Genomic DNA, 26,791 nt, shown 5'->3' on the forward strand with positions numbered 1-26,791 from the left:
AATACCTAGTGGTTTACATAAGCAGGAATCTTATACCCACAAAAGGGGGTACTCTATTGTAGAAAGGGAGTGCCTCTTAATTAAGTTGTTATTGGAAGCCCTATATATACATATGCACATATATAATAAAGATATGAAAAAAGCAGGTCTCCCTGTGGTAAAAGTGCTTTGCTCTGTCAATTTCAGCTATAATTTTTTGTTCAGGTAATGTAAGACTATTGGATAAATGAACAGAATAATGCAGTAAATCACAACTTGCAAGTACTGTTAGTAAGAGTACTGGTGGTCCAGTGGGGTGGCGGGGAAGCCCGCCTCTTCGTGTGCACCAATGCGCACGTCCTGTTGTTTTGACACGCAGAAGTACGCGAGCATCCTTTTAAAACTGGCGCGCCGCTTGACGTCATCGCGCAGGGCGTGAATTTCACGGTGCCTGTGCATATTTTCATTGCCCAACTTAGGTTTCGTCTCCTGGTTCCTGTTTTGCTTAGTTTTGATTGCTGATTCGTGTTTGACCTTTGCCTGACCTTGACTTTGCTGTTTTATTGCCTGAACTGACCCTTTGCCTGTTTACTGACTACGCTTCTGGATTTTGACTCTGTACCTCGCTGCCTGCACGGTTTTGACTTCAGCCTGTTCCACATTGTCTCATCTCCCTAACTTTGCGTTAACGCTAGGTTCCCTTGCCTGCCCAGAACATTTGCCCTGGTCCTCTCACAATAAGTCCTGGCGGCACCCGAGTAGCGAAGGGCTCCTCCCGAAGCTATTTTTTTTCTCTGTACTTATAAACCACTAGCATGTACTTGATCCTAACTAAGATGCATAAATCCCTATTGATAGCAAAACAATCCCATTTATTCAATGTTTAAATGATTTTAATCACTCAGAAGGCCCCTTATCCAGAAAGGCGGATTTTGTTTTTAAAATAAACTAGAAAAACACACTTAAGACCTTTCTCCCTGACCCTTGCTGACTGTGGAGAAAAGGGGGGGGGGTTGGAGGAGAGATGTATCTACCATCTCTAATGGCAGGCAACTTTCTTCCTTTCTGAAGCTTGCAGATGGGTTTGCCTGAGAGTTCAAGTCCCAGTACTGCTGCTCCAGTCCCTCCAACTAATCCAATTCTTGCAAGGCTGTACTAGGTCTCAAACTTCAAGGGCAAAACTAGCAGAATTGATGAGAGATGTTACAGAGGTCTGGAATTTCTTTTAGATTTATAAAGTTTCTGCCCCCCTCCTCCTGAACTATTTGTGCCATAAAGAATGCTATTTTCAGAAACTGCTATTTTTTCTGCTTCCTCTACCTAAACACATCCTTTTTTCTGACTAATCTTTCAGCCCTTATGTGCTTGTGGGTTTGCAGCTCCTCTTGCAAATTTTTAACTAAAACCCACTCCATGTGGATTAATCATAGGTTCAAAAAAGCATAATAGGCTATTAAAACAAGATGGCTGCCAAAAGGGGTAGAGTGATAGGTGTATGCAGCAGTGTAAAAGGTACAGGCAAGAAAGGAGTTAATTCATTCATCCTGATGTTCTTCTTCAAGAATCTGGCACTGCAATTAACCTATGATTTTTTCTGATGTTAATAGGTACCTGTCTGCCCATCAGTACATGCTTCCTTGTCAATAGTGTATGCCAACAACATGGATATGTTGTGTTCTTATACGCAGGTGGTCAACAAAGCCTCCAAAAATAGTTTCTGAATGTCCCAAATTAGTATCATGATACAGTGAATCCTATGCTGGTAAATTGGAAGGGGTTTTTGCAAAAAGCACTCCCTCCTGCGCGTTAGCACAGTTCCCACTGATGTCAAGGCAAACTGCCCCATGTCAGTCTGTATATGGCCAACTACAGCTTCCACAAACAAAAAAGGTCACCCTCCGCCTATGATAGGTCCCAAGTTTTCTGGATAATAGATTGATCCATTGATGACAGAGTTTATTTCATGGGTCATACTAATAAAAAGAAAAGTACAAATCTGCAGTTAATGTTTTAGGGTTCCATAAATTGTTGCATTTCTATTTATAAATGGGTTGTATTTCTAGTTATTCAGGTGTAAAGATTTTCAGTTTGAAGTATTAAGAATTTTCTCATTTACTGTTAGGGACTTAGCAACACAAAAGCAGCAGCTTTGAGTTTTGTTGCAGAGGACATTGTCAGCCTGTTATGCGCAGCCGCTCCATTCCGGGTCTTGTCATTCCCTCTGCTGCTCCTTGTGGGTCTGCGAGAAGCAGTTGCTCAAGTCTGGGTCTTGTGGCTTGCCACTTAAGCTTCTTGGCTGGCTTTTTAACTGCTAAGACCTTTCAGTTAACTCTTGCCTCTAACTCCCTATGTAGACCGAGTGTTTCAAAGCTGCATTAATCATTCACTGGCTGTTCTCCCTGCAAAGACTATTGTGTGCCTAAACCAGTCACTAGCTGTTCTCCCTGCAAACGCTCTATAACCAGTCACTGGCTGTTCTCCCTGTCACGGGAGGTAACGTGATCTAATCAATGACTGCTCACCAGCAACCACGATTGCAAGAGAAATAACTTCTTTATTTAATCTAAAAAAAACTCTGAATCAAACTCCAGCGAAGTAGCTTCCCATTATCCCCCGAGAATTGATGCAGCCAGCTGAGGGGGTTATGGTCGGTCATTACTATTCTCTGCCATACAGATATGGCTGTAGCTTTTTCAGGGCCCAGACTATAGCAAGGCATTCCTTCTCCACTGTAACATAGGCTATTTCCAGAGGCAATAACTTCTGGCTCAAGTAGATAATCGGGTGTTACTCCCCTTTATTGTCTACTTGAGATAAAACGGCTCCAATCCCAGTGGACGCATCCGTTTGAACAATAAAACGTCTTGTAAAATCAGGAGTGGCCAGGACTAGGGTGTTCGATAAGGCAAATTTCAGGGTGTGTATTGCTTCTTCACTTTGGGGAGTCCACTGTACAGTTGTCCCTCTCCTCCAAATGGTTAGTTCTGTAAGGGGTTTAACAATGGTTAGTTAGGTATGAATTTCCTATAGTAATTTGCAGTCCCTAAGAATGCTTGCACCTGTTTCTGAATACAGGGAGTGGGCTATTTGGTAATAGCTTCTACTTTAGCAGGATCTGGACGTAGTCGCCCTCCCCCCACATAATGTCCTAGATAAGGCACCTCCACCATTGCAAACTGGCACTTGTCTGGGCGTAGTGTAAGGCCAGCCTTCTGGATTCTCTCTAAAACTTGCTGTAGGTGGTGAAGATGTTCCTCCCAAGTGTTACTGTAGACCGCAATGTCATCCAGGTAAGCCTGGGCAAAGTTTTGACACTCATTAAAAAGGTAGTTCACCAGACGCTGAAATGGTGCAGGTCCGTTCTGCATGCCAAACAGCATGACCTTGAATTTGGTACAAGCCAAATGGGGTTATAAAAGCAAGTAACGTTCCCAGTCTTTCTCGCCAGATCCCACAAAAGTCTTTAGCATAGTTTTCAAAGTCCCATTTACATTTACACAAGTCCGTTGGTTTGGGGATAATATGGTGTTGAATGGACTGTTTTTACCCCACACCTCTGCCATAAGCACTGCAGAATCTGGGATATAAACTGAGGGCCTTGGTCAGATAATATCTCACTTGGGAATCCAACGCTAGAATAAATCTGGATGAAGGCATCAGCCACTGACACAGTATCAGTTTGCAGTGGCCTCTGGATAACGGGTGGCATAGTCCACTACAGTTAATATGTACTGTTTCCCTGTTCAGCTGGGCTTTGCTAATGGTCCAATCAAATCTACATCCACCCTCCGAAATGGCTCCTCTATGATAGGGAGGGGCTGCAAGGGTTGACGCTGCATTTCTCCAGCTCTCCCAATTCTTTGGCAACTATCACAGGAACGGCAAAAGTATGCTACATCCTGAGAAATGCCCGGCCAATAGAAGTTTTTTGTTAACCTGTGTCGGGTTTGTTTCACTCCTTGGTGTCCAGGCAGGGGGATTTCATGAGCTAAATGCAATACCTGCAGGTGATATGGTTGGGGAATTACTAATTGTCGAGTGCCAGCCCAGGGTCACCCCGGAGGTGCCTTGGTGACCCTATAATAACGGTCTTGCTCAAACACAATCCTATCACCCCTGTGATCATCTAGTTTCCCAATCCTTTTTCTTATTGCCAGCAGGCTTGGGTCAGTTTCTTGGGCATCCCTAAAAGCAGCCAGTTGTTTGTCATTTAAAGGTTTACATAGATCTGTAAGGTTAGTTTGTCTGGTTACCTGTTCAATGTGTTGCTAGCTGTCAGTTCTGAAGTTGTTGAGGATACGCATGACATATCTCCTCTTGTGAGACTGCAGTGTCGCCAATATCATTGCCCACCAATACTGGAGCAGGAAGATGATCAAGGACCCCAACTGTATGTTTTATAGGTCCATTACCCACATCTAAGCTGACTTGAGCCACTGGAATCTCCTTCTTGGTTCCTCCAGGTAGAAGAATATGAGCAGACAGTCCTGGGAGGATATCCGAGGCATAGAGCATGTGGGGTTCCACTAGGGTAATGTAGGCCCCAAAATCCAGAAAACCTTCAGCCGGTTTCCCATTGAGCATCACTGAGATGATATGCTTGGGATGGGAAATGTCATCATTCCAATGAACTCCCAGAAGGGCATACTCCTTTTGCTTGAGTAGAGATACCCCACTGTGCTATAAGATGTGTATTAGAACCACAGAAACAGTTCCTGTTTACTGCTGGAGGTTGTTGTGGTGTTGGCCAGACAGGGCATGGAGTTGAAGAACCTGCCTGTGGTTTTGTTCCAGGACAGGCCCGAACAGATGGCAAAACTGTGGAAGGTATATTACCACTGCCACGCTGCGTTTGAGCCTAAGCACTTGTCAGCCAGCCGAGCTGCTTCCTCCAAAGTTTTCAGGGAATGAGCCCTGATTTCTGGCGAGCATTTTTCTATAAACTGTTCTAGTAGGCACAGTTGACGCATATCCTGTATTGTCTGAACTTGGCTTGTGTTAACCCATTTGTCGAAGGCTCTCCGCAATCGATTCCCAAAATCTCAGTGTATCAGAGGCGAGTTTATTTAGAGTGCGGAATGACTACCGATATGTTTCTGGAGAGATAGCATAATGATTCAGCAATACGCGTTTTACTTCCTCATAATCAGCACGCTAGGGATATGGGATCTCTCTATAGATGTCACTTGCTCCCCCCCCCCTTAGTTTACCAGCAAGTATCTTGGTCCATTCTGCCTTAGGGACAGTGTAATCCTCACACATAATCTCAAAGATGCGCAGGTATGCGTCGATTCCTTCCCGGTAGTAATCAAAAGAGGGAAAGGCTGCATGGGTGAGTTTGACAACAGGTTTGAAATGCTCAGTATTGGGGTTCTGCAGTTCTGTGCTCATAGTGGGAAGACTTTCCTCATCTGCTCCGCCTGAATGGTCAATTTCAGCAGTTTAAGACGTTCTGAACCAGTGAGGTCCAATCCCAGAGCTTGTAAACCTTGACTGATACTTCACCATAGTGGGGTCATCCACTCTTTGACACACTGCTGCTCTCTGTGTATTGGCAGTTCAGTATCAGCATCCATTTCACTTGCATGTTTCATCTGGGTTGAGGACAGACCTGTCTGTTCCTATTCCTGATCCACTATTAAACTTGCCATATCTGTCAGCCCTGGCTGAGTAGCCTTTGTGTGTTGGGCAATAAGAGCTGCCATCTGTGCTTTAGTTAGACCAGTAGTTTTGATTCCCCCGATTCTTACACAGACCCTTGAGAATGGGGACACGAAGTTCAGCCAATTCATGCTCCATTTTATGTGGTTCTGGGAACAGTCTCTGCATAAAAATTATCCCACCGCTTGGACAACACTTTCTGTCATGGGAGGTACCGTGATCTAATCAATGACTGCTCACCAGCAACCATGATTGCAAGAGAAACAACTTCTTTATTTAATCTAAACAAATCTCCTAACTAAAAGCTTCAACTGGCAAGTCCCCGCTACTGGCACGGGGGCACCTGTCACACTCCCTACAAAGACTGTTGTGTGCTTTAACATCTACTTTAAAGGAGAAGGAAAGGCTAAGTCACTTGGGGGTGCCAAAATGTTAGGCACCCCCAAGTGACTTAGATCGCTTACCTTTTACCCTGGGCTGGTGCCCCTGTTAGGAGAGAACAGCACCGGCCTGGGGTAGCAGCGAGCGCTTCCTCCTTCCTATTCGCTTGTGTGCGCATGCGCAGTAGAGTGAAAAGCCGAACTTAAACAAGAAACCGGCAGAAGAAAAAGGAAGGAGGAAGCGCTTCCTGCAGGTACCCCTGGCTGGTGCTTTTTCCTCCTAACAGGGGCACCAGCCCGGGGTACAAGGTAAGCGATCTAAGTCACTTGGGGGTTCCTAACATTTTGGCACCCCCAAGTGACTTAGCCTTTCCTTCTCCTTTAGAGGGTTCAGATCATTCAATTAATAACTCATACTAACAAAGCCAAGAATGCAAAATACGCTCCCAGAAAATCACAAGTGACTTTCATTGCGTCCAAAATCACTATCACACCTTGGATCCCTTGTTCCCCTCAAAAGGTCTGGCACTTCTATAGTTAAATGGTAGCAAACAAAAAATTTCACAGCTGCACTCACCTTTGGCAATTTTCTGTGGTGCAAAGTCTCCTAGACGTATGGCAACGTTCCAACAATGTATAGAATAAAGTAGAAATAGAGACTATGTACCACAAAAAAATCAACGCTTCAGGGGGCACTCCCTCCCTTCGTCCTGGTACATTGGCATAATAAATGGGGTAAGCTCCCCAGCTGAAATTTTGCAGTATCTATTTCTGCTTACTTCTATAGTTAAGCCTTTGACAGTGTTCATTTCCACGTATTTTCTTGCTCAATATATAATGAATTAGTTTTTTTCTTTGTAGAGTTCTGCAGTTCCAAGAACCTGGGCTTCAACAGATCATCTTTCAATAGTATGGTAAGGATTTTTTTTTTTTTTCCCAAATATTTATTTTTCTGGCTCAGATCATGCATGTGTAGAAACATACCTACATGAGAAAAAGTAAGTACACCTAATAGCAATTTTTTACTTTTTTTTAGAATACACATATTTGACAATATTTTAACAATATTGATAGATAAAGGTAATATAACAAATATACAAGGTGATAAAATATAACATATTCCACTCACAACTTGAAAAGAAAAAGGATATATAGTGCACGCTAGTATTTTAGAAAAATGTAAAAGTATGATTTGTTTGTGCAATAGTTTGCTTTGGCATCCCACACCACAACCCCGTCTCAACTATATTAACATAATGCTTTACTACACATGGAAACAGTACCTTCAGAGCATATAATTTAAAAGCAATGATATAATGATGAGTAATGAAAACAGCCACACTGTAGTCCAGTTGCATATCCATTAACCCCACGCTTCAAAGCGGTTCAGTATTATCAATCACTCTATGAGCATATACAGTATGCTTAATTTGTACTAAAAACTCCAAGGGCATACTTACACGATTCTGGTTCTCCTCTCATATTTTGCCAAGTGATTGTATATCTCCAAATATGGACTTTAACAATTCAAGCTTTTGTGGGTGCGTAATAAATGGGGTACCTCTATGATCTCCAAAATCCTAAAGTGAACAGGGCTGGTACCATGCCTTACATTTCCAATGCAAGTGTCCTATGTACTGTAGGTTGCGCCTGGCCTGGAACATTCACCATTTAAATGCCCCCTTTACTCTCGCAATGAGTGTTAGGTTTTATGTGCTTAGGAACGCACAATATATCAATTGCTTACCAAGCACCTCCCTCATACGCTCATGACACAGGTTGCATCACTGAATTAATCACACTTGGTCTATATTAATCCTCTGTATTAATATATTTGGAGACTCCGAGGCTAACAAAAAACACTTCAAATGAAGTCTTGTGCTCACCAGATTTCCAATTAGTTTCGGGTGCCCATTCCCCGAACCTTTTGCATAGACCCTTTTTGCAGTCTAGTGGACAGGCAGGTTTAAATAAATTTACAGGTCACTCAACACTTCCGTTTGGTGTTCCAGACCTGCAGGATGGGGGGTATATCACCAACCCGAAAACTGACTTTGACACACGCTCATTGGACACACAGGCAGCAGTAAAAATGAAACAGCTTTATTCATGTCTCTTGATGCGTTTTGTGTGAACACACAAGTAATTATAGGCACAACCTTAACAACTTGTGGCTACAAATTTAAAAGGCATTCAGAGTTTACATCTTTAATTATGTCACTTCCTTATAACATATTAACTCTTTATTACAACTGTTAAAACTCACTGTACATCATTCAATATACAGTATCTATAAATAACGCTGTATTTGTATCCATATTTGTGCATAACTAGAAGTTTGTTTTTTTTGTTTTTTTAAAGATGGGGGAAAAACAATTTTTAAAGATATATCAATCCTAAATGGTCACCTCTAAGCAATGATCATCCCTACACATGACGGCTCACATCCCACCTCACGGTCAATCAGTTCATGAGTGTATAAAGTTAATATCCATTTAGCCTCTAGTTTCAATAACTTTTATTACCTCCCTTTTTTTGAAGTTTAACTTTATCAAGACCTGAATTTGTAGCAATGATACATTTTCATTGTTATATCAGGAAAAATGTTGTGATACCATTGTTGCATTATTTTTCGCTGTTATTTGGCTCCACATGTGGAGCTTTATATCCAACATATTGAATGTTGCAACTCATACATGTTAACAGGTATACTCCATAAGTTGAAGTACAATTCATATAACATTGTATCCGATAACCTTTTCCCGAATTGGTATTTTTAAATATCTTTGCTTTGTATACCTATGAACATGTTATGCCGTGAGAGGAGCTACAAGCGATACATACCTACGGTTTTCAACTAGGTCTGATCTGATTTATCCCTTTTAAATACACTTTGGGCTAAAATATTCCCTAATGAGGATGCTTTTTTCCTTACTAATTTGCATCCCTCCTCCAATACATCCCTTAGTTTTGAATCATTAAATTAAATGGTTTGATGTTTTTTTAATTACTTGTGTAATCAAATTAAATTGTTGGCTAAACTAGTAAAAGTTATTTCTTATCTTTCTGTATTTTGGTTTCTAACATATCATTTCATTTTTGTGTAGAGCCTCTCTAAATGCTTTCTCTTAAGTTATATTGTATATACCTCTTGCAAGTAACTGATCTCTTAAATTACACGCTTTTTGCAGAAAGTCACCATCTTCACTGCAGTTACATCTCAACCTGCAGAATTGCCCTGTTGGTATACCTCTAAATACATGTTTGGGGAGACAAAAGGCTAAATGCAGCAATAAATCTCCTGCACATTTTTATGGTACATTGCAGTGATTACAGTGGACATACAATAAGATAATTCTAAAGGCCAAAAATAAAATACAGTTTTTATTGTAGTTACCCATGAAATGTAAATTAAATTCGTTGCTATTAAGTGTATCCATAAAATTCATAGTCGTACCTTTCACCTTTCCATACAAATATCAGATCATTAATATCCTGTTTATAGACAATAATTGCACCTGTGTCATTATAACTACTTCCATAGATGTGGTTCTCCTCCCACCAACCCATATATAGGTTGGCGACTGCGGCTGCAAAGTTTTGTATCTCTTAAATAGGACATGAGTTTTTTCACAAAGGGGTTGCAAAAATAGATCTATCAGTTCTGATAACTTTTCATTTAGTGAATAATTAAATGAAAAGGCATTGTAACTCTGTTATACAGGATGAAAACAGTGATAAACTAAAATTAATATTGCACTCCATCACAACCACAAGTTCAAGATTATCTGCTTGCCACCACAATATTCCTTTAGCTCCTTCCCTTGTCTAGCTTTGACCCTTGTTTTAGTAATAAAGTATCCAGAGGCTCTTCCTGAGGCACAGGAGCTGGAACCTTTTACAGTGCAAAGCATACACTCACATAAATGTTATTCTGCAGTGTAACTGAATAAGATGTTTGCAACTAAACAAATCAGGACTTTTCCAGGACTTCTCACCATGGTAACAGGCAAGTCACTTGCCTGTCATGTTGGATGGATTCCTCCGAAGGGACCCTTGCCTAGACACAGGGCATAACTCCCTCTCCTAGTACACAGTGTGGCTTTCTTTGCTGTTGGCTTCATAAACTTTGTACACTCGAGTAGTTACTGCTCAGTCAGTGAATCGCTTGCCTGTCATCTTGGTGAGCTTTTACAAATATAAATAAGTGCAATTTTCAGTGTATGCTCCTCACTTCAGATACCTCGTGTCCCAGTAAAAAAACGCAAAAGATCCTCTGCACTCACCCATTATCAATATGTAGAAATAGGACATTAGGACATTTCTGTGCATTCAGCTACTAAGAAATGCCTTCCCTCCCCAGACCCAAAAGAGGGATTGTTTGTCCATACATTGCAATATACTTCAAGCTGGCCAACTACGTCAAAGTCATCCCTTCTGGCCAGTCCTACACTGACCTATATAAGTAATTTAAGATTAGTACTGAGCAAAGGGACTAAGTTTTACCTGCAACATGCTTGCTTATAAGGTTAAAACTCCCATATGGTTGCCCTTTTATTGGCTCCATTGGGATCACCTGACTGTAGCTGGGAAGAGTGGGGGCTACAACATGGAGCTGGCCACTGCTCCTGTATAAACAATAACACAAGAAAAAGGGAAAGTTGTGCTCAACCACTAAATAGTAAACCATTACTACAAGTAAACCATTACTACAAGCGAACCAATTGGATGCCATATAAACCCAAGGGGCTCTGTAAGTAGATTGGCAATCGGAAAGGGATATCACAACTGGGCACAAAAGGGTGATATAAGAAAAAGTCATCACTGGTGTTAAAAAGCACATGAGAGTGCACATTGTGAAGTAATAACAGTATTACACTATATATTTTTTTTTATTTTCTTTTTTCTTTTCCTCATAAGACCTCATTGCTAAGTCAGAAGAGGGCACTTTGGAGTAATTTATTGATCTTGGTGAGCTTCCCAGAAGTGGAGGGTCTTGCCAGATCACAGATGGTTATTCCTTCTTTATTCTGCCCTCCTCATACACCGTAGCCTGCAGTTGCTGAGATGACAACGGTTTTTTACCCTGTGGTGTAGGTCATCTGTTCTGAACCTATTCACCCCTGCAAGTCCCCAACAGAAAGGGAGGTCAAGGGAGGATCAGACATCAAAGCCAGCAGATGCATCACACTGGGGGTGGGTAAACCCTCCAATAGGCAGCCCCCTCCTACCTTTCTCCCCCTGTGGAAAGGGAGGTCAAAGGAGAACAGGAAACACAGCCAGAGGGAACCCACCCTTTGCATGTTTGACAAGAGCTTGTCTCAAGGCATGATGTTTATTGGTCACCGCAAGATAGTTGCTCACAAAATGTTGCCACTGAATCAGGTCATATATGGATAATTTTGCACCAGGTTCCCCACAAACACTTTTGACCACACTCCAGTTCCTAAGCATTTTGGCTCTGGACACCAGCAACCCCCACAGGGAGGAGCACATCTTATCCTCATCTTAAGGTCACACTAAGACCTCCCAGGACTGCAAACAGAGTTGCTTCACCATCCTTCAGGGACTATCACGTGCGCTCATGCTCCACCTCCCCCACAGAGCAGGGGAGACAGGCTGGTGGTGCACTCACTGACAAACCCTATTGGAAGGGTGCAGCAGGTTCCCAGACAAATAATCCACACCAGTAATTGCTTATATAAATGAATAAATTGAATAGCAAATCAATTGATTGTTAAAGGATTAGTTAAAACTTTTATTTTTATTTTTATTTTATTTTTATTTTTTATTTACATTATTTACATTTACAGATTAATAACAAAGTCTACGTCATTATAGCTACAGACAAACACAGAACATGGTGGTCTGGTTCCTTTTCTCTAGCCAGCTGATCATGGCTTCCCTCTGGTCTGTAGCCCTCGCATCCTGCCCCGGTCACTTCTGATGCAGTTCCAAGGTGCTCTCCATGGATGCTTCCCCAGGTGCTCCTCCTTGACTACTGTCCAGTCCACATTTATACACCTTTTCAGCCACTGCCCCCACATACCAACTGATCAGAATGGGATTGATAAGAACCACACCTAGCCTTTGCTTCTCACATATAGTAATGAGTTTTTATGGCTCCTGTAGCAGATGTACTGTCCCACCACCATCCACAGAAAAACCCTTTGATATGGCGATTTGCCTTCGGGTGTGACTTGGACAACTGGTTTTTAGTAATGAGTAGAACTCCCCCATGTATATAACACATATATATGCATAAAGACACAAACACATATGTATAAGTGGAAAATGAGGTTCAATGTTGATAAGTGCAAAGTTATGCACTTTGGTAGAAATAATATAAACGCAAACTATCTACTGAATGGTAGAGTGTTGGGGGTATCCTTAATGGAGAAGGATCTAGGGGTTTTTGTAGAAGTTGTCTAATTCCAGGCAGTGTCATTCTGTGGCTACTAAAGCAAATAAAGTGCTCTCTTGTATAAAAAAGGGCATTGACTCAAGGGATGAAAACATATTTTTGCCTCTTTATAGGTCCCTGGTAAGGCCTCACCTTGAGTATGCGGTGCAGTTTTGGGCTCCAGCCCTTAAGAAGGATATTAATGAGCTGGAGAGAGTGCAGAGACGTGCAACTAAACTGGTAAAGGGGATGGAAGATTTAAGCTATGAGGTTAGACTGTCGAGGTTGGGGTTGTTTTCTCTGGAAAAGAGGCGCTTGCGAGGGGACATGATTACTCTGTACAAGTACATTAGAGGGGATTATAGGCAGATGGGGGATGTTCTTTTTTCCCATAAAAACAATCAACGCACCAGAGGCCACCCCTATAGATTAGAGGAACAGAGCTTCCATTTGAAGCAGCGTAGGTGGTTTTTCACGGTGAGGGCAGTGAGGTTTTGGAATGCCCTTCCTAGTGATGTGGTAATGGCAGACTCTGTTAATGCCTTTAAGAGGGGCCTGGATGAGTTTTTGAACAAGCAGAATATCCAAGGCTATTGTGATACTAATATCTACAGTTAGTATTACTGGTTGTATATATAGTTTATGTATGTGAGTGTATAGATTGGTAAGTATAGGTTGTGTGCTGGGTTTACTCGGATGGGTTGAACTTGATGGATACTGGTCTTTTTTCAACCCTATGTAACTATATAACTATGTAACTATATAACACAAATAATGGCAGCCAAGATGAACAATTTCTTACACCCCCGCCATAATGCCATTGGGTTTAGCATCCCCTCCAATTTGTGCATGTCAGACTCCTTAGTACACATTTAAAAACATCACACACTCTTCCCACCTCACTGCCCTCACCATGAAAAACCACCTACGCTGCTTTAAATGGAAGCTCTGTTCCTCTAATCTATAGGGGTGGCCTCTGGTGCGTTGATTGTTTTTATGGGAAAAAAAGAACACCCCCTATCTGCCTATATTCCCCTCTAATGTACTTGTACAGAGTAATCATGACCCCTCGCAAGTGCCTCTTTTCCAGAGAAAACAACCCCAACCTCGACAGTCTAACCTCATAGCTTAAATCTTCCATCCCCTTTACCAGTTTAGTTGCATGTCTCTGCACTCTTTTCAGCTCATTAATATTCTTCTTAAGGACTGGAGCCCAAAACTGCACTGCATACTCCTTACCAGGCACCTATAAAGAGGCAAAATTATGTTTTCATCCCTTGAGTCAATGCCCTTTTTTTATACAAGACAGCATTTTATTTGCTTTAGTAGCCACAGAATGACACTACCTGGAATTAGACAACTTGTTATCTACAAAAACCCCTAGATCCTTCTCCATTAAGGATACCCCCAACACACTACCATTCAGCAGATAGTTTGTGCTTATGTTATTTCTACCAAAGTGCATAACTTTTCACTTGTCAACATTGAACCTCATTTTCCAGTTTGCTGCACAGTTTTCAAATTTTGTTAAATTGCTCTGCAAAGTGGCAGCATCCTGCATGGAACTTATAATTTTGCATAATTTAGTGTCATCAGCAAAAATAGAAACAGTGCTCTCTATGCCCACCTCCAGGTCATTAATAAACAAGTTAAAGAGCAAAGGACCAAGGACTTACCCCTGCAGTACTCCACTAACCACACTGGTCCAATTAGAAAATGTTCCATTTACCAGCACTCTTTGTAATCTATCCTTCAGCCAGTTCTCTATCCAATTACAAATTTTATGTTCTAGGCCAATGTCCCTCAATTTTATCATTAACCTTCTGTGAGGTACTGTATCAAATGCTTTAGCAAAGTCCAAGTAGATGACATCAACTGCCATTCCAGCATCAAGGTTCCTGCTCACCTCCTCATAAAAGGTGACTAAATTAGTCTTGCAAGATCTGTTACGCATAAAACGATGCTGGCACAAACTTATAGTACTGTGAACTGCAATGTATTCAAGTACCCTATCCCTTATTACCCCTTCCAAAATCTTTCCTACTACTGATGTCAGACTAACAGGCCTATAGTTTTTTGGCTGAGAACAGGATCCCTTTTTAAATAATAGCACCACATTAGCAATTCGCCAGTTTGACCTCAATGAATCCTGAAAAATTAAGTGAAGAGGCTTGGCAATCACAGCGCTCTGCTCATTTAATATCCTGGGATGAATCCCATCTGGTCCTGGACCTTTGTTTACCTTTACATGTTCAAGTCTCTTTTGAATTTCCTCCCGAGTCACCCATGCGTCATATTAAAAGGGAAGCCTTCATTAGCTGGCTTCTCAGATGTATAGACAGATGAAAAATAAGAGTTCAAAATTTCTGCTTTTTCCCCATTCTCATCAACCAACTTACCCCCGCGTGATAATAAGGTTCCCAATCCTTCTTGCTTCATTTTTTTACTATTCATATAATCAAAAAATAATTTTGAAATCTCTTTACTCCTAACTGCAATATCCCTTTCCATCTCTATTTTAGCTTGCCTGATTTTGCTTTTTTGCATGCTTTATTTGCTTCCTTGTACCTGATGAAAGTTTCTGCTGTCCCAGCTAACTTGAATGCTTTAAAAGCACATTTTTTCTTACCAACCTCAGCCCTAACACTTTTATTCAGCCATAAAGGTTTTGCTTTGCGATGCCTCTCTTTGCTTACAAGGGGCATATACTGTTGTGTATACCTGCAAAGCAATGTTTTAAAGATGTTCCATTTTCCTTCTGTGTCTAACCCTATGAAAAACCTTTCCCAGTAGACATATTGCAGAGATGCCCTTATACTGGCAAAGTCTGCACGTCTAAAATGAAGCGTTTTAGTTAAAGGGAAGGAAAGGCTAAGTCACTTGGGGGTGCTAAAATGTTAAGCACCCCCAAGTGACTTGAATCGCTTACCTCGTACCTCGGGCTGCTGCCCCTGTTAGGAGAAAACCACACTAGCCCGGGGCACCTGGGGCGATGCGCTTCCTCCTTCCGCCTTCGTTTCGCTGTGACTCCGAGTCCAGCGCATGGGCAGTAGAGTGATAAAGCCGACTTCTCTGTTAAAGTTCGGCTTTTCACTCTACTGCGCATACGCGTGCAGCGAAGAAGGAAGGAGGAAGTGATCGCTGCTACCCCGGGCTGGTGCTGTTCTCTCCGTACAGGGGCACCAGCCCGGGGTAGAAGGTAAGCGATTCAAGTCACTTGGGGGTGCCTAACATTTTGGCACCCCCAAGTGACTAAGCTTTTCCTTCTCCTTTAATCCATTATAGAGCTGTCTCTGCAGCATTATCTCAAAGGAGACCATATTGTGATCACTGTTCCCCAAATGCTCACCCACACAAATGTTAGAGATGAGTTCAGTATTATTAGATATCACCAGGTCCAAAATAGAGTCATTCCTAGTAGGTTCTTGAACCGCCTGAAATAAAAAGTTTTCATTTAGCATATTTACAAACCTACTAGCTTTTTCTGACTTAGCCACCCCATTTCTCCAGTCAATGTCTGGATAATTAAAGTCCCCCATAATAACAACTAGTTGTGAAGCCTCCTCCATTTGCAACAATAGCTGGGTCTCATCCCCCTCACTTATACGAGGTGGTTTATAGCATACACCAATGATCATTTTCTTTGTGACCTTCAGCCATACTGAAATTTCTACCCAAAGACAAACCCCTCCACCCTTTTTAATCTCTCTGTCCCTCCTAAAAAGTGTATAACCATTTAAATTCACGGCCCAGTCACATTTTTTCATCCCACCAGGTCTCAGTGATACAAATTAAATCATAATTTTCAATACATGCAATAGCCTGCAGCTCCCCTAATTTACCCGACAAGCTTCACGCTTTAGCCAGCATGCAGCGGATAATATTACTTCTTGTAAAATTAAGTCAAAGACTCCACTCCTTTTGGTGCCCTTCTATCAGTATCACTGCCAGTTCGCTAGGGGGCATCATTTATTGTCAGAACTACAACTGTATCTGACCATCTTCAAACACCTCTTGTTCAAGATGGGGCACTTACAACAGCTCCCCTAGAATGGAGGCAGAGAAGGTCCCAGAGTCTTGCCAGGAGGAAGAAGCCAAGACTCAGTATCACAGGCAAAACCAGACAGAAGAGCACAAGCCAGAGGATGAAGGGCTCCTTGACAGAGCCAGGTAGCTTTAGGCACCGTACCATGGTGGAAACAGACACCACAGGGCAAACTCACACAATCAAGAATGCCAACACACCTCTACAGGTAAAAGAGGTGTTCTTGGACAAACCCACAGATGCTTGGAATGGTAGTTAACAGGCAGAGGACCCTCCAACTCTTGGACACAGTATATAAAACATGCTAACACGCCTGGAAGTCTCATGCAAGGGGAAACTCTTGGCGTCCATACACGGCTTTCTCCCCTTACATGCCTGGAAGTACCATGTGGGGAACCTCTGGGTGTCCATACCCGGACCTCCCCCCATACGCATCTGGAAGTCTCATGTGGGAAGCCTCTGTGTGTTCATTCATGATTTTCCCCTCTTACACACCTGGAAGTCTTATGTGGGGGAGCCTCTGAGCGTCCATACCCGGCTTTCCCACCTTACGCACCTGGAAGTCCGGTAGGGGGAGGCTCTGAACATCCCTACCCGGCTTCCCCCCCCCCCGAAATGCCTGGAAGTCTCATGCGGGGAGCCTCTGGGCATCCGTACCTGGCTTTCCCCCCTAACGCAACTGGAAGTCCCATGCAGGGGACCTAAGGTCAGAAGAATAAAGCATTTCACCTTTAAGCGCAAGGTAGACCCAGACATTGAGATATGGGCAGGCATACCTTACTATCCCTTATGGCAAGTGGAGACCTTCACAAGGCATGGTGCACCCCCCTTGGTTCTGCCGGCACATGTTTTAATCCATAGCAGCTGTCACCATGGATTTCTCAATGGGCAACGGTTCCTCTGCGTTAGCCCTGGGCAACAATACCCGGCTTTCCCCACTGGGCGCCTGGAAGTTCTCTGCATTAGATATGGACAGCTATCACCGTCTTTCCCCCTGGACTCTTCTGTCCCCCCTGTGGCCAAATTTTGGAACTGCACCTTCCTGCTACCCTTGGGCGACTATACAGGCTTTCCCTCCGGATTTTCATTGCCCTCGAGTGGCCAAGTTGTGGAACTGCACCCTCCTGCTGGCCAGGAGACCTGGGAGGCTATATCCGGATTTCCCTCTGGACTTGCCTTGCTCTCCAGTGGCCAAATTGTGGAACTGCACCCTCCTTCTGCCCAGGAGACCTGGGCGTCTATACCCTTTTAGGGTCGAGCCTGGGCTTAAGGGTCGGGCCTTATGTTGGCTCCCCTTGGTGCCTTGCTCCTCAGGGCTTGATGATTGGGCTGGATGGTGGCTCCCCTGGGCTTGAGGGTCGGCCGGTTTGCGAATGGCTCCTCGGCTTAATGGTTGGGGGGGATGGTTCCCCTGAGCTTGATGATTGGGCTGGGCAGTGGCTGGCTCCCTGGGATTGATTGTTGGAACGGATGGTGGCTCCCCTGTGCTTGAGAGTTGGGCTGGGTGGTGGCTGGCTCCTCAAGGCTTGATAGTTGGGCCGGATGGTGGCTCCCCTGGGCTTGAGGGCTGGGCCTGATGTTGGCTCCCCTGGGGCTTTGAAGGTCAGGCCAGGTGGCAGCTGGCTCCTAGGGGCTTGATGTTTGGCCTGCATGGTGGCTCCACTGGGCTTGAGGGTCGGGATTGGTGGCGGCTCCCCTAGGGCTTGACGGTGGTGCTGGGTGGCAGCTGGCTCTTTGGGGCTTGATGGCTGAGCCAACAGCTGAGATGATGGCTCCAACAGCAGGCTCCTAGAAGACATTGGGGAAAAAAGCGACAGACTAACTAACCTCAATCCCTGTCATAGTGGACCCGGGTATGGTATAGCTCAAAGCACGGCTTAAAGTTGGCCTGCTGGGGCACTTGTGGCAATGTACTGGGCATCCCGTCTAACCCCTTTTTTCCGGCATACTTTGCAAGCTCTCTGGGGGATACTGTTTATTAGGTGTGGGTGAGTTCTAGTCAATAAAGTGTTTCCCATTAGGCGAGCAATATTTTCTCCAGCAGGCATCACCAGCGCCTCCTCCAAATCCCCAAACAGCAAGACAAGGAGCCACTGCAGCTGGATAATTTGGAGCCTGGTGCTGCTGCCAATGTAGGAATTGTAAAGGGCCATATGTACCAGGTAAGTTGTAGCTTTTTTATACCAGGACTTTGTTTTTCGGGTGGCATTATAATAGTGTTGCATGTAATCCATTTTATCTACGCCACCCATGTGTTTGCTGTACTCTTGGATACTTGGATACACAGTGGCTTTGATTTATGGGTCCTACCGCTGCTTCTGTTTTTCACAGTGATGCTTCCATCTTGGATGGTAGTAAGCATCAGTTCATTTTTGGTATCATGATATTTTATTGCCAGGAGCTCATTGCTTCTTAGAGCATGTTCCCAGTTTTAAGTTCCTGGGGATTAATATCTCTGAGAACCTGTCATGGATGATCGAAACCTCTTGCCTTGTTAAGAAGACCCGCCAGCGAATCTTCTTCTTGAGGACATTGAAGAAGAATCATCTGTCTGTTGACATTTTGGGTAACTTCTACCCCTGTGCGATTGAGAGTATCCTAACCAATTGTATTAAAGTTTGGTATGGGAATTTCTTTTTTTCCGATCGTAAGGCATTGCAGAGGGTGGTCAAAACTGCTCAACACATTATAGGGACTCCATTACCTGCTATTGAAGATGTCCAGAAGAAGCGGTGCCTGCACTGGACTCGCAGCATTCTTAGGGACCCCTTTCATCCTACCCATAGATTTTTTCAGCTCCTTCCTTTCACAGGACGTTTTAGGAGCCTTCAGATCAAAACCAGTAGGTTTGGGAATAGTTTTTTTTTCCCACAGCTGTTTCCCTATTTAACTCTGTCCCTTGCTGAACTACCATGTACTTTTATTATTTTACTATGCATGCCTATTTACCTTTATGTATACTAATGCATAAATTGTGTTTATTTGCTTATACTGCTTTTTATTATTTTTATATAATCAAGTATTTTATCTTCACTGTACTTATTTCAATTTCACTATATTTACTACAATTTCACTATATTTACTACAATTTCACTGTACCATATTGTACAAGTACTTCAATTTCACTGTACTTACCTTAACTTTACTGTACTTTAACTTCACTTACCTTTACTGTATTTATTTTAAGTTCACTGTCCTGTACAAGTACTTCAACTTCACTGTATTTATCTCAACTTTACTGTACTTACTTTAATTTCACTGTATTATACTGTACAAGTATTTCAACATCACCGTATTTATTTTAATTTCACTGAACTATACTGTAGGTTTGGGAATAGTTTTTTTTTCCCACAGCTGTTTCCCTATTTAACTCTGTCCCTTGCTGAACTACCATTTACTTTTATTATTTTACTATGCATGCCTATTTACCTTTATGTATACTAATGCATAAATTGTGTTTATTTGCTTATACTGCTTTTTATTATTTTTATATAATCAAGTATTTTATCTTCACTGTACTTATTTAAATTTCACTATATTTACTACAATTTCACTATATTTACTACAATTTCACTGTACCATATTGTACAAGTACTTCAATTTCACTGTACTTACCTTAACTTTACTGTACTTTAACTTCACTTACCTTTACTGTATTTATTTTAAGTTCACTGTCCTGTACAAGTACTTCAACTTCACTGTATTTATTTCAACTTTACTATACTTACTTCAACTTCACTGTACTTATTTTAACTTCACTGAACATTGTTCTATATTGTATGTAATGCACTGCTGTCCCTTGCATTTCTGATTAGATGCTAAATCTCATTTTGTTACCCTGTATTTATACATGTGTAATGACAATAAAGCTGAATGTAATCTAATCTAAATCCTGGTAATGGTTTCAGAGCATGGCGGCTGAGAACAGAGGGATGGTAAGTACTGTAGTGGTGTCCCAGTAGGTTTATAAGGTGAGCGCCCAGAACCTTTTCATTTCATGGAAAAAAGTGGGATGCCATTGATGAGCTTGAGAATGTACGCCTCAGCAATATACTGCTCAGCATATAAATTGGTGTAGAAAACCATATCCTCTTGGATAGCCTCTGTAAGTAATAAATGGAAGAAATCTAGAAGGCCAAAGTTAGCTGTTTCAACCCTAACTCCAGGGACTCCAGTAAAATGGGAGAGTTGCGGGGACCTGGCTCTCCGCCAACTGCAGTGGAGTCCCCTGCCACTACTTCCACTTCTACCTCTTCCAGCAACTCCAAAGGCATTTCAGGGGCACTCAGAGTGCTACTGCTGCCACTACCTTCTGATGCATTGGTAGATGAGTCAGTTTCTAGGTCACGCGGCACATACTCTGGATCAGAATCACTAAATTCCATCGACAGGCTCAGCGGCTGTGCAAAGCCTTTTGCCCATAGCCACCACCCCACCAAATAAAACAAGATAATAAAAAAAATATATACAACGTCTTCCCAGGAAGGACAGCTGGCAGGCAGGCAAGATTGACCATCTTCCCAGGTAGGTAGGCAGATAGGATCAATCGTTGTCCCAGGCAGGCAGGACAGCTGGTAAGCGGGTGGGCAGACAGGCAGGATCGAACATCTTCCCAGGCAGGATGGCTGGCGCGTGCGAGAATCAGCAAGCAGGCAGGAAGGATCAACGATCTTCCCAGGCAGGCAGGATCAATCGTCTTCCCAGGCAGGCAGAATGGCAGAATCAAACATATTTCCAGGCAGGCAGTCTTCCAAAGTGCAAGTAGGCAGCAGGAGAGCTCCAAGATGCAGAGGGTCCAGCAAGGAGTGAGGCACGAGTATGTGAACACAGCCTTATATAGGGGAACAACAACTCACACGAGTCACGCAAACTCACACAAGATTACTAAATGAACCCTGGACGCCATTGGCTACAAGGATGTCAGTCAGGTTCCAAACGTGGTCCTGACGGGACCCAGACCCCATTGGCTCCAAAGATGTCAGTCAAGTTCTAAACCCGGACGTGACATGTATTGTAACATATCCCACTACCAGCAGGTGGATCACTTTTGATGGAATGTGACAGGGAAACATTTATAAACATTCATTTATGAAAACCACTCCATAAAGATTAGAGTCCTGTGTTATTTAGTTTGAGATAAAATCCTCTTCTCGGGTTCAACAGTAACGTAATGGGTTCAGTCCACAGTAGACATCCATGTTTACAGATCTAAAAAAAATAAAATATCTACAGCCATCAGTTTTTTTAGTTTAACAGATTTCCAAAGTAAATACGTTCACTTTTCCATTAATAACGAGATTAAACATAAGCATGTGGGCACACACAATAAACACAAGCATGTGGGCACACAGAACATATGTTAAAGAACTAAGCCAACAAAAATACTTTATTCTATTATATATATAAAATGTCTTAAAGGAATACTGTCATGGCAAAACATTTTTAAAACATTAACGTCCCAGTAGGTATCAGAACAGAACTCAATAGTAAGAAATACAAGTCCGGCTTGTGACTCCTCCAGTTACACTGGAATAGAAGAAACAATAGGTTACCTGAAAGCAGTTCTAATGTGTAGCGCTGGCTCTTTCTGAAAGCTCAGACTCAATGCACAGTGCTCAATGCTCAATCATGCACAATGCACTAAGATGGCTGCCTACACACCAATATTACTAAACAAATACATGTGTTGGTTCAAGAATAAAATTTTAAATGGTAGAGTGAATTATTTGCTATGTAAACACTAATTTAGAAATAAAATGTATACCATAAAAATCATGACAGTATCCCTTTAAAACCTGCAAAACAAAGCACATTGTTAGACTTACAAAACAGGTTGTTAGATCATCAAAACAAAACAGATTGTTAATAAGATGTCTAGATTTCTCATCTCCCAATATAAGAAAAGAAGACAAACGTGATAAATCATTATACATTTGTTTATATACTGTATGTGTCAACACTTATTTTGCCATGATATGAATAAACCTGCACAGAAAGTTCTCTCTCAGTTTACACTATATGGTTATTCATTTAAAGGTTGGCAAATTTAATAATTTACGAGGATTTTTTTTTGTTATTGCCTTCCCTACTAGAAAAAAAGTTTAAAATTATCATTTAAACTAACTACAAATTCTCAGAAAAGTTAACCTTCTTTAAAACTCTTAACCTTCTCACTACTCATTTTAACACACTTTTATGTCCTTTCGACATTTAAAAAACATTTTTTTTTACACTACAGCAAAGAGTGGAGAGGGGAGAGTGCTCTACAGTCCAAAATCCAACAGACTTTTTAGCACACAACTGCCTTTCTAAAACTTCTGGTACCAAATGATACAAGCTCAAAACACTATGCACTATTTTCTGTAGTACAAATGACTACATAAAGTAGTAATAAATTAGATTATATTTGTTTTAACTGTATATTCATCAATACAAGCAAACAAAGCCCTATAGACTCCAGGAAAATGTCTAATTTTGGAGATCAAGCATGAAGGGAAATTAGAGATGACTCAATACAGCACTTTCACAAACAGGTAGGGGTGTGAAGAAAGACATCCAAGAATGCTTTCCTAGTGTTCCTAGTTTTAGATTACCAAAACAAGAAGAAAAAAAAATCCAAGCCTAATATTCTAATGTAATATAACTGGGGCTGTTTAATTATTACTTTCTGCTAATATTTCAGAAGCTCGTCTTATATTAATCCATTTTGTTTGGCGCACTACAAAGATGCACTTTGATGCTATGTTTATAGACCACCGCTTTTATAATTTGATCCTTGTTCCTCAGAATATGCAAATTAAGTGGTTCTCTACACAGTTCATCCTAGTTATGAAGTCAGGCATTCAGTATATATCTGGACCATATAATAGGTTCTCTCCCTATCAGATGAAGCTTATAATTTGTTTTTCTAGCAGGTATTTATACATTAAAGTTTTGTGTCTTTTTTTTTCTAGGTGCAGGGAGTTGGTTTTAGCCACAGCAAGAGCACTGTTTGATCTCATTGATGGACATACCAAGCAGGTTTGTCTTCCTTTTAAATTTCTCTTTTTGGGTTCTTTGGGAATAGATTTTATAAACGTATATGGTGAGACAAATGCTAAAAGGAGAAGGAAAGGTACAATCACTGGGGGGTTCCAAAATGTTAGCCCCCCCCCCCCCGATTGTAATTGCTTATTTGAAACCCTGGGCCCCTGTTAGGAGATTTTGGCACCCCCCAGTGCTTTTACCTTTCCTTCTCCTTTAAATGCTAAGACTAACAGTTTTATATTTCTACCTGGGTAATTACCCACACTGTTTACCTCCCCAACCTATTTTTATCCCAGTAAATTATTTCTTTTCATAAAATTGCAGTTAGTGCCTGCTAGGTTTGCTAGCCACGCCTTTATTTTACTGGCTGTATGATAATATTTCAGTTAAGGCTGGTCATATTACAAATTTACCAGCAATGTATTTGCCGTATTTGTAATTCCCCCTGTCCCTGGTCTGCCAATTTAAGACACTGATCTTTCATAATCTCTGTTTCCCCCACATCCTGCTCCCTAGTTTGACCTACAGTGCATCTAATCCTTTCCTTTGTGACATCAATACCCCACCCCCTCAAATAATAGCTTGTACCAGCTGTAGGGTAAGCAGATGCAGTATTATTCGGAGCTTCCATTTGAGAACGGAGCTTCCATTTGAAGCAGCGTTGGTAGTTTTTCACGCTGAGGGCAGTGAGGCTGTGCAATGCCCTTCCTAGTGATGTGGTAATGGCAGATTCTGTTAATGCCTTTAAGAGGGGCCTGGATAAGTTTTTGAACAAGCAGAATATCCAAGGCTATTGTGAAACTAATATCTACAGTTAGTATTAGTGGTTGTATATGTAGTTTATGTATGTGAGTGTATAGATTGGTAAGTATAGGTTGTGTGTGCTGGGTTTACTTGGATGGGTTGAACTTGATGGACTCTTGTCTTATTTCAACCCTATGTAACTATGTAACTATTCAACAAATATGAATGGTTCATATACTGTAGGAATATATAAGGACACAGCATCATGTTCCACAAATATAAGGCATTGTATTACTCTTCAGATACATACATTTTGCTCAATTAATATCTTAACTCGGGTTGAAAAAAGATGTGGCTATCGAGTTGAATCTTTTATGACTCTATAACGCATAACACAATCTTTAAAGAACATAGTAGCATATGTCAACAAGATCCTGGCTTGCATGAATCTACACGTCTTGCTATCTAAAGAGAGAGGAAACATTAAACATCTGTTTACTCAACTGAGGAACCAGTTAATAGACCAAATTCTAATATTTAAACTATTGATGGATGGGTGACTTAGAAGGAAATTCAAAAGAAACTGGAACATGTGAAAGTAAGGACCAGGACCGAAACCTATTAATCTCAGAGTATGATATAAACTGTTATAAAACTCGCCTGGAATGAAAAAAGGCTTTCGGGATACTTATAAGGGTTGTATACAAAGGACTATCTTACAGGGCTTCCTGTGGCTCAGCAAGAAAGTATACTGATAAGTAACAATGCATTTCAGGGTTTTAGAATAGGAAGGTCCAATATATAAGGCTCAACTGAACACAAAAACAGGGCAAGGCTTTGTTTAGATGAGGTTTACAATAGCTGCATTGCCCCTCTTGAAAACAGCTTTTTAAAATGCAGATAGTGACTCATTAATTGGGAAAACAAAGGTCCTTGTGCTCCAGTGGGCACTCCAGTGGCTTGAGCCTGGTTTGTTTTTTCCCATGATTCATAAATGAGCCATATAAGGTGTAATTGACCCCACTGTATAAATTACAGTTGGGTGGCTTCTACATTTACACACACATACAGCACACATTTTTAGCAAAGTTTGTTTTTTGCTTTTTTCACTTTACACACTTATATACACTCATACACACCAACACAATGTTTCACACTTTTAGATGTGTACACACATGTATACACAAACACTCACACTTTTTTCACTACTTAATTTCACCATTTCCCCTAAAAACTGTTTATTTTGTCAGTAGGACTGTTGGATCAGGTTCTATTGACCACTAACTATGCCAGGGGTGGGCAAACTACGGCCCGCGGGCCACATCCGGCCCCTTGGCCTTTTTAATCCGGCCTGCCGACGACGCCAAGTCTCATCATGCGAGACTTGGTGTCATTGGCGGGCCGGAATTAAAGAGACGAAGGGGGCGTAACGCTGGCCTGGCCCTGCCCGCCCTGGCCCGGTCCGGCCCGGGGGTGAGTAAATGTGGCCCGTGAGCCAAAAAGTTTGCCCACCCCTGAACTATGCTGTTGTGTGACTTATTTTGTTATTTCTTTTATTTGTGCAATTTTTGTAGTTTTGTTGCATTTTTTATCTCTATTATTGTTCCTGATCTGTTTTTAGCATAACTTTGCAGTTTGGTATTTTGGTGTAGAAAGACATACTTTGCTATTTCTATGCATATTGAGAATCAAATGTGCAGACATTTGTCCCAGTAGCCATAGCAAATGCTCTGTTTACATTTCAGGGGTGTGGGGTGTACATGTCCTTTAACTCCTCAATAGATAGAGTCCATTCTGATTTGGAACCTCCTTCTCTCTCTCCGGATATATGTAGCTGGTTTCCCTCTTTCTTCTTCGTCTCCTGATTCGCTGGAGATTTTCTGTTTTTTGTCTCTTGGTTTCTATTATCTCCTTAAAGGAACAGTAACACCAAAAAATGAAAGAGCTTTAAAGTAATAAAAATTTAATGCACTGCTGCCCTGCACTGGTAAAACTGGTGTGTTTGCTACAGTAACACTACTATAATTTATATAATAAGCTGCTGTGTAGCCACGGGGGCAGCCATTCAAGCTGGAAAAAAGGAGAAAAGGCACAGGTTACTTAGCAGATAACAGATAAGTTCTGTAGAATACAATAGTGTTTTATCTGTTATCTGCTATGCGCCTGTGCCTTTTCTTCTTTGAATAGCTGCCTCCATGGCTACATAGCAGCTTATTTATATAAATTATAGTAGACTTTCTGAAGCAAACACACAACTTTTACCAGTGCAGGGCAGCAGCACATTATATTTTAGTTACTTTTATACACTTTTTGGTGTTACTGTTCCTTTAAAAGACTTCTAAAGCTCTGGACTCCCGAATTTCCTGTGAAGAGAAAGAAAAGAAGGAACAACCACCTGATTCTTGCTCAAACATATCGGAGTTATCAAATTCAGTTTCAGAAAAACTGACATGTTTAGATTTGGAGGACTTTAATATGGACTTATAAGAATTTTTATTGTACCTAGATGTCCTAACTTTCCTCTTATCTACATATTCCAACCAATTATAGACT

The 26,791-nt window shown here is 41.7% G+C and overlaps 1 protein-coding gene across 4 annotated transcripts in view; it reads left to right on the forward strand.

Moving 5' to 3' along the window:
• Positions 1-26,791, forward strand: part of pgap1 (post-GPI attachment to proteins 1) — a 308,887-nt gene that overhangs the window by 80,674 nt on the left and 201,422 nt on the right. For all 4 annotated transcript variants that reach the window (XM_031892786.1, XM_031892788.1, XM_031892785.1 and 1 more), the window contains exons 6-7: positions 6,882-6,934; positions 23,422-23,488. In XM_031892786.1, coding sequence (XP_031748646.1) covers positions 6,882-6,934; positions 23,422-23,488 — 120 coding nt within the window. The remainder of the gene's footprint in view (positions 1-6,881; positions 6,935-23,421; positions 23,489-26,791) is intronic.

Source organism: Xenopus tropicalis, chromosome 9, assembly GCF_000004195.4.
Source record: "Xenopus tropicalis strain Nigerian chromosome 9, UCB_Xtro_10.0, whole genome shotgun sequence".
NCBI lineage: Eukaryota > Metazoa > Chordata > Amphibia > Anura > Pipidae > Xenopus > Xenopus tropicalis.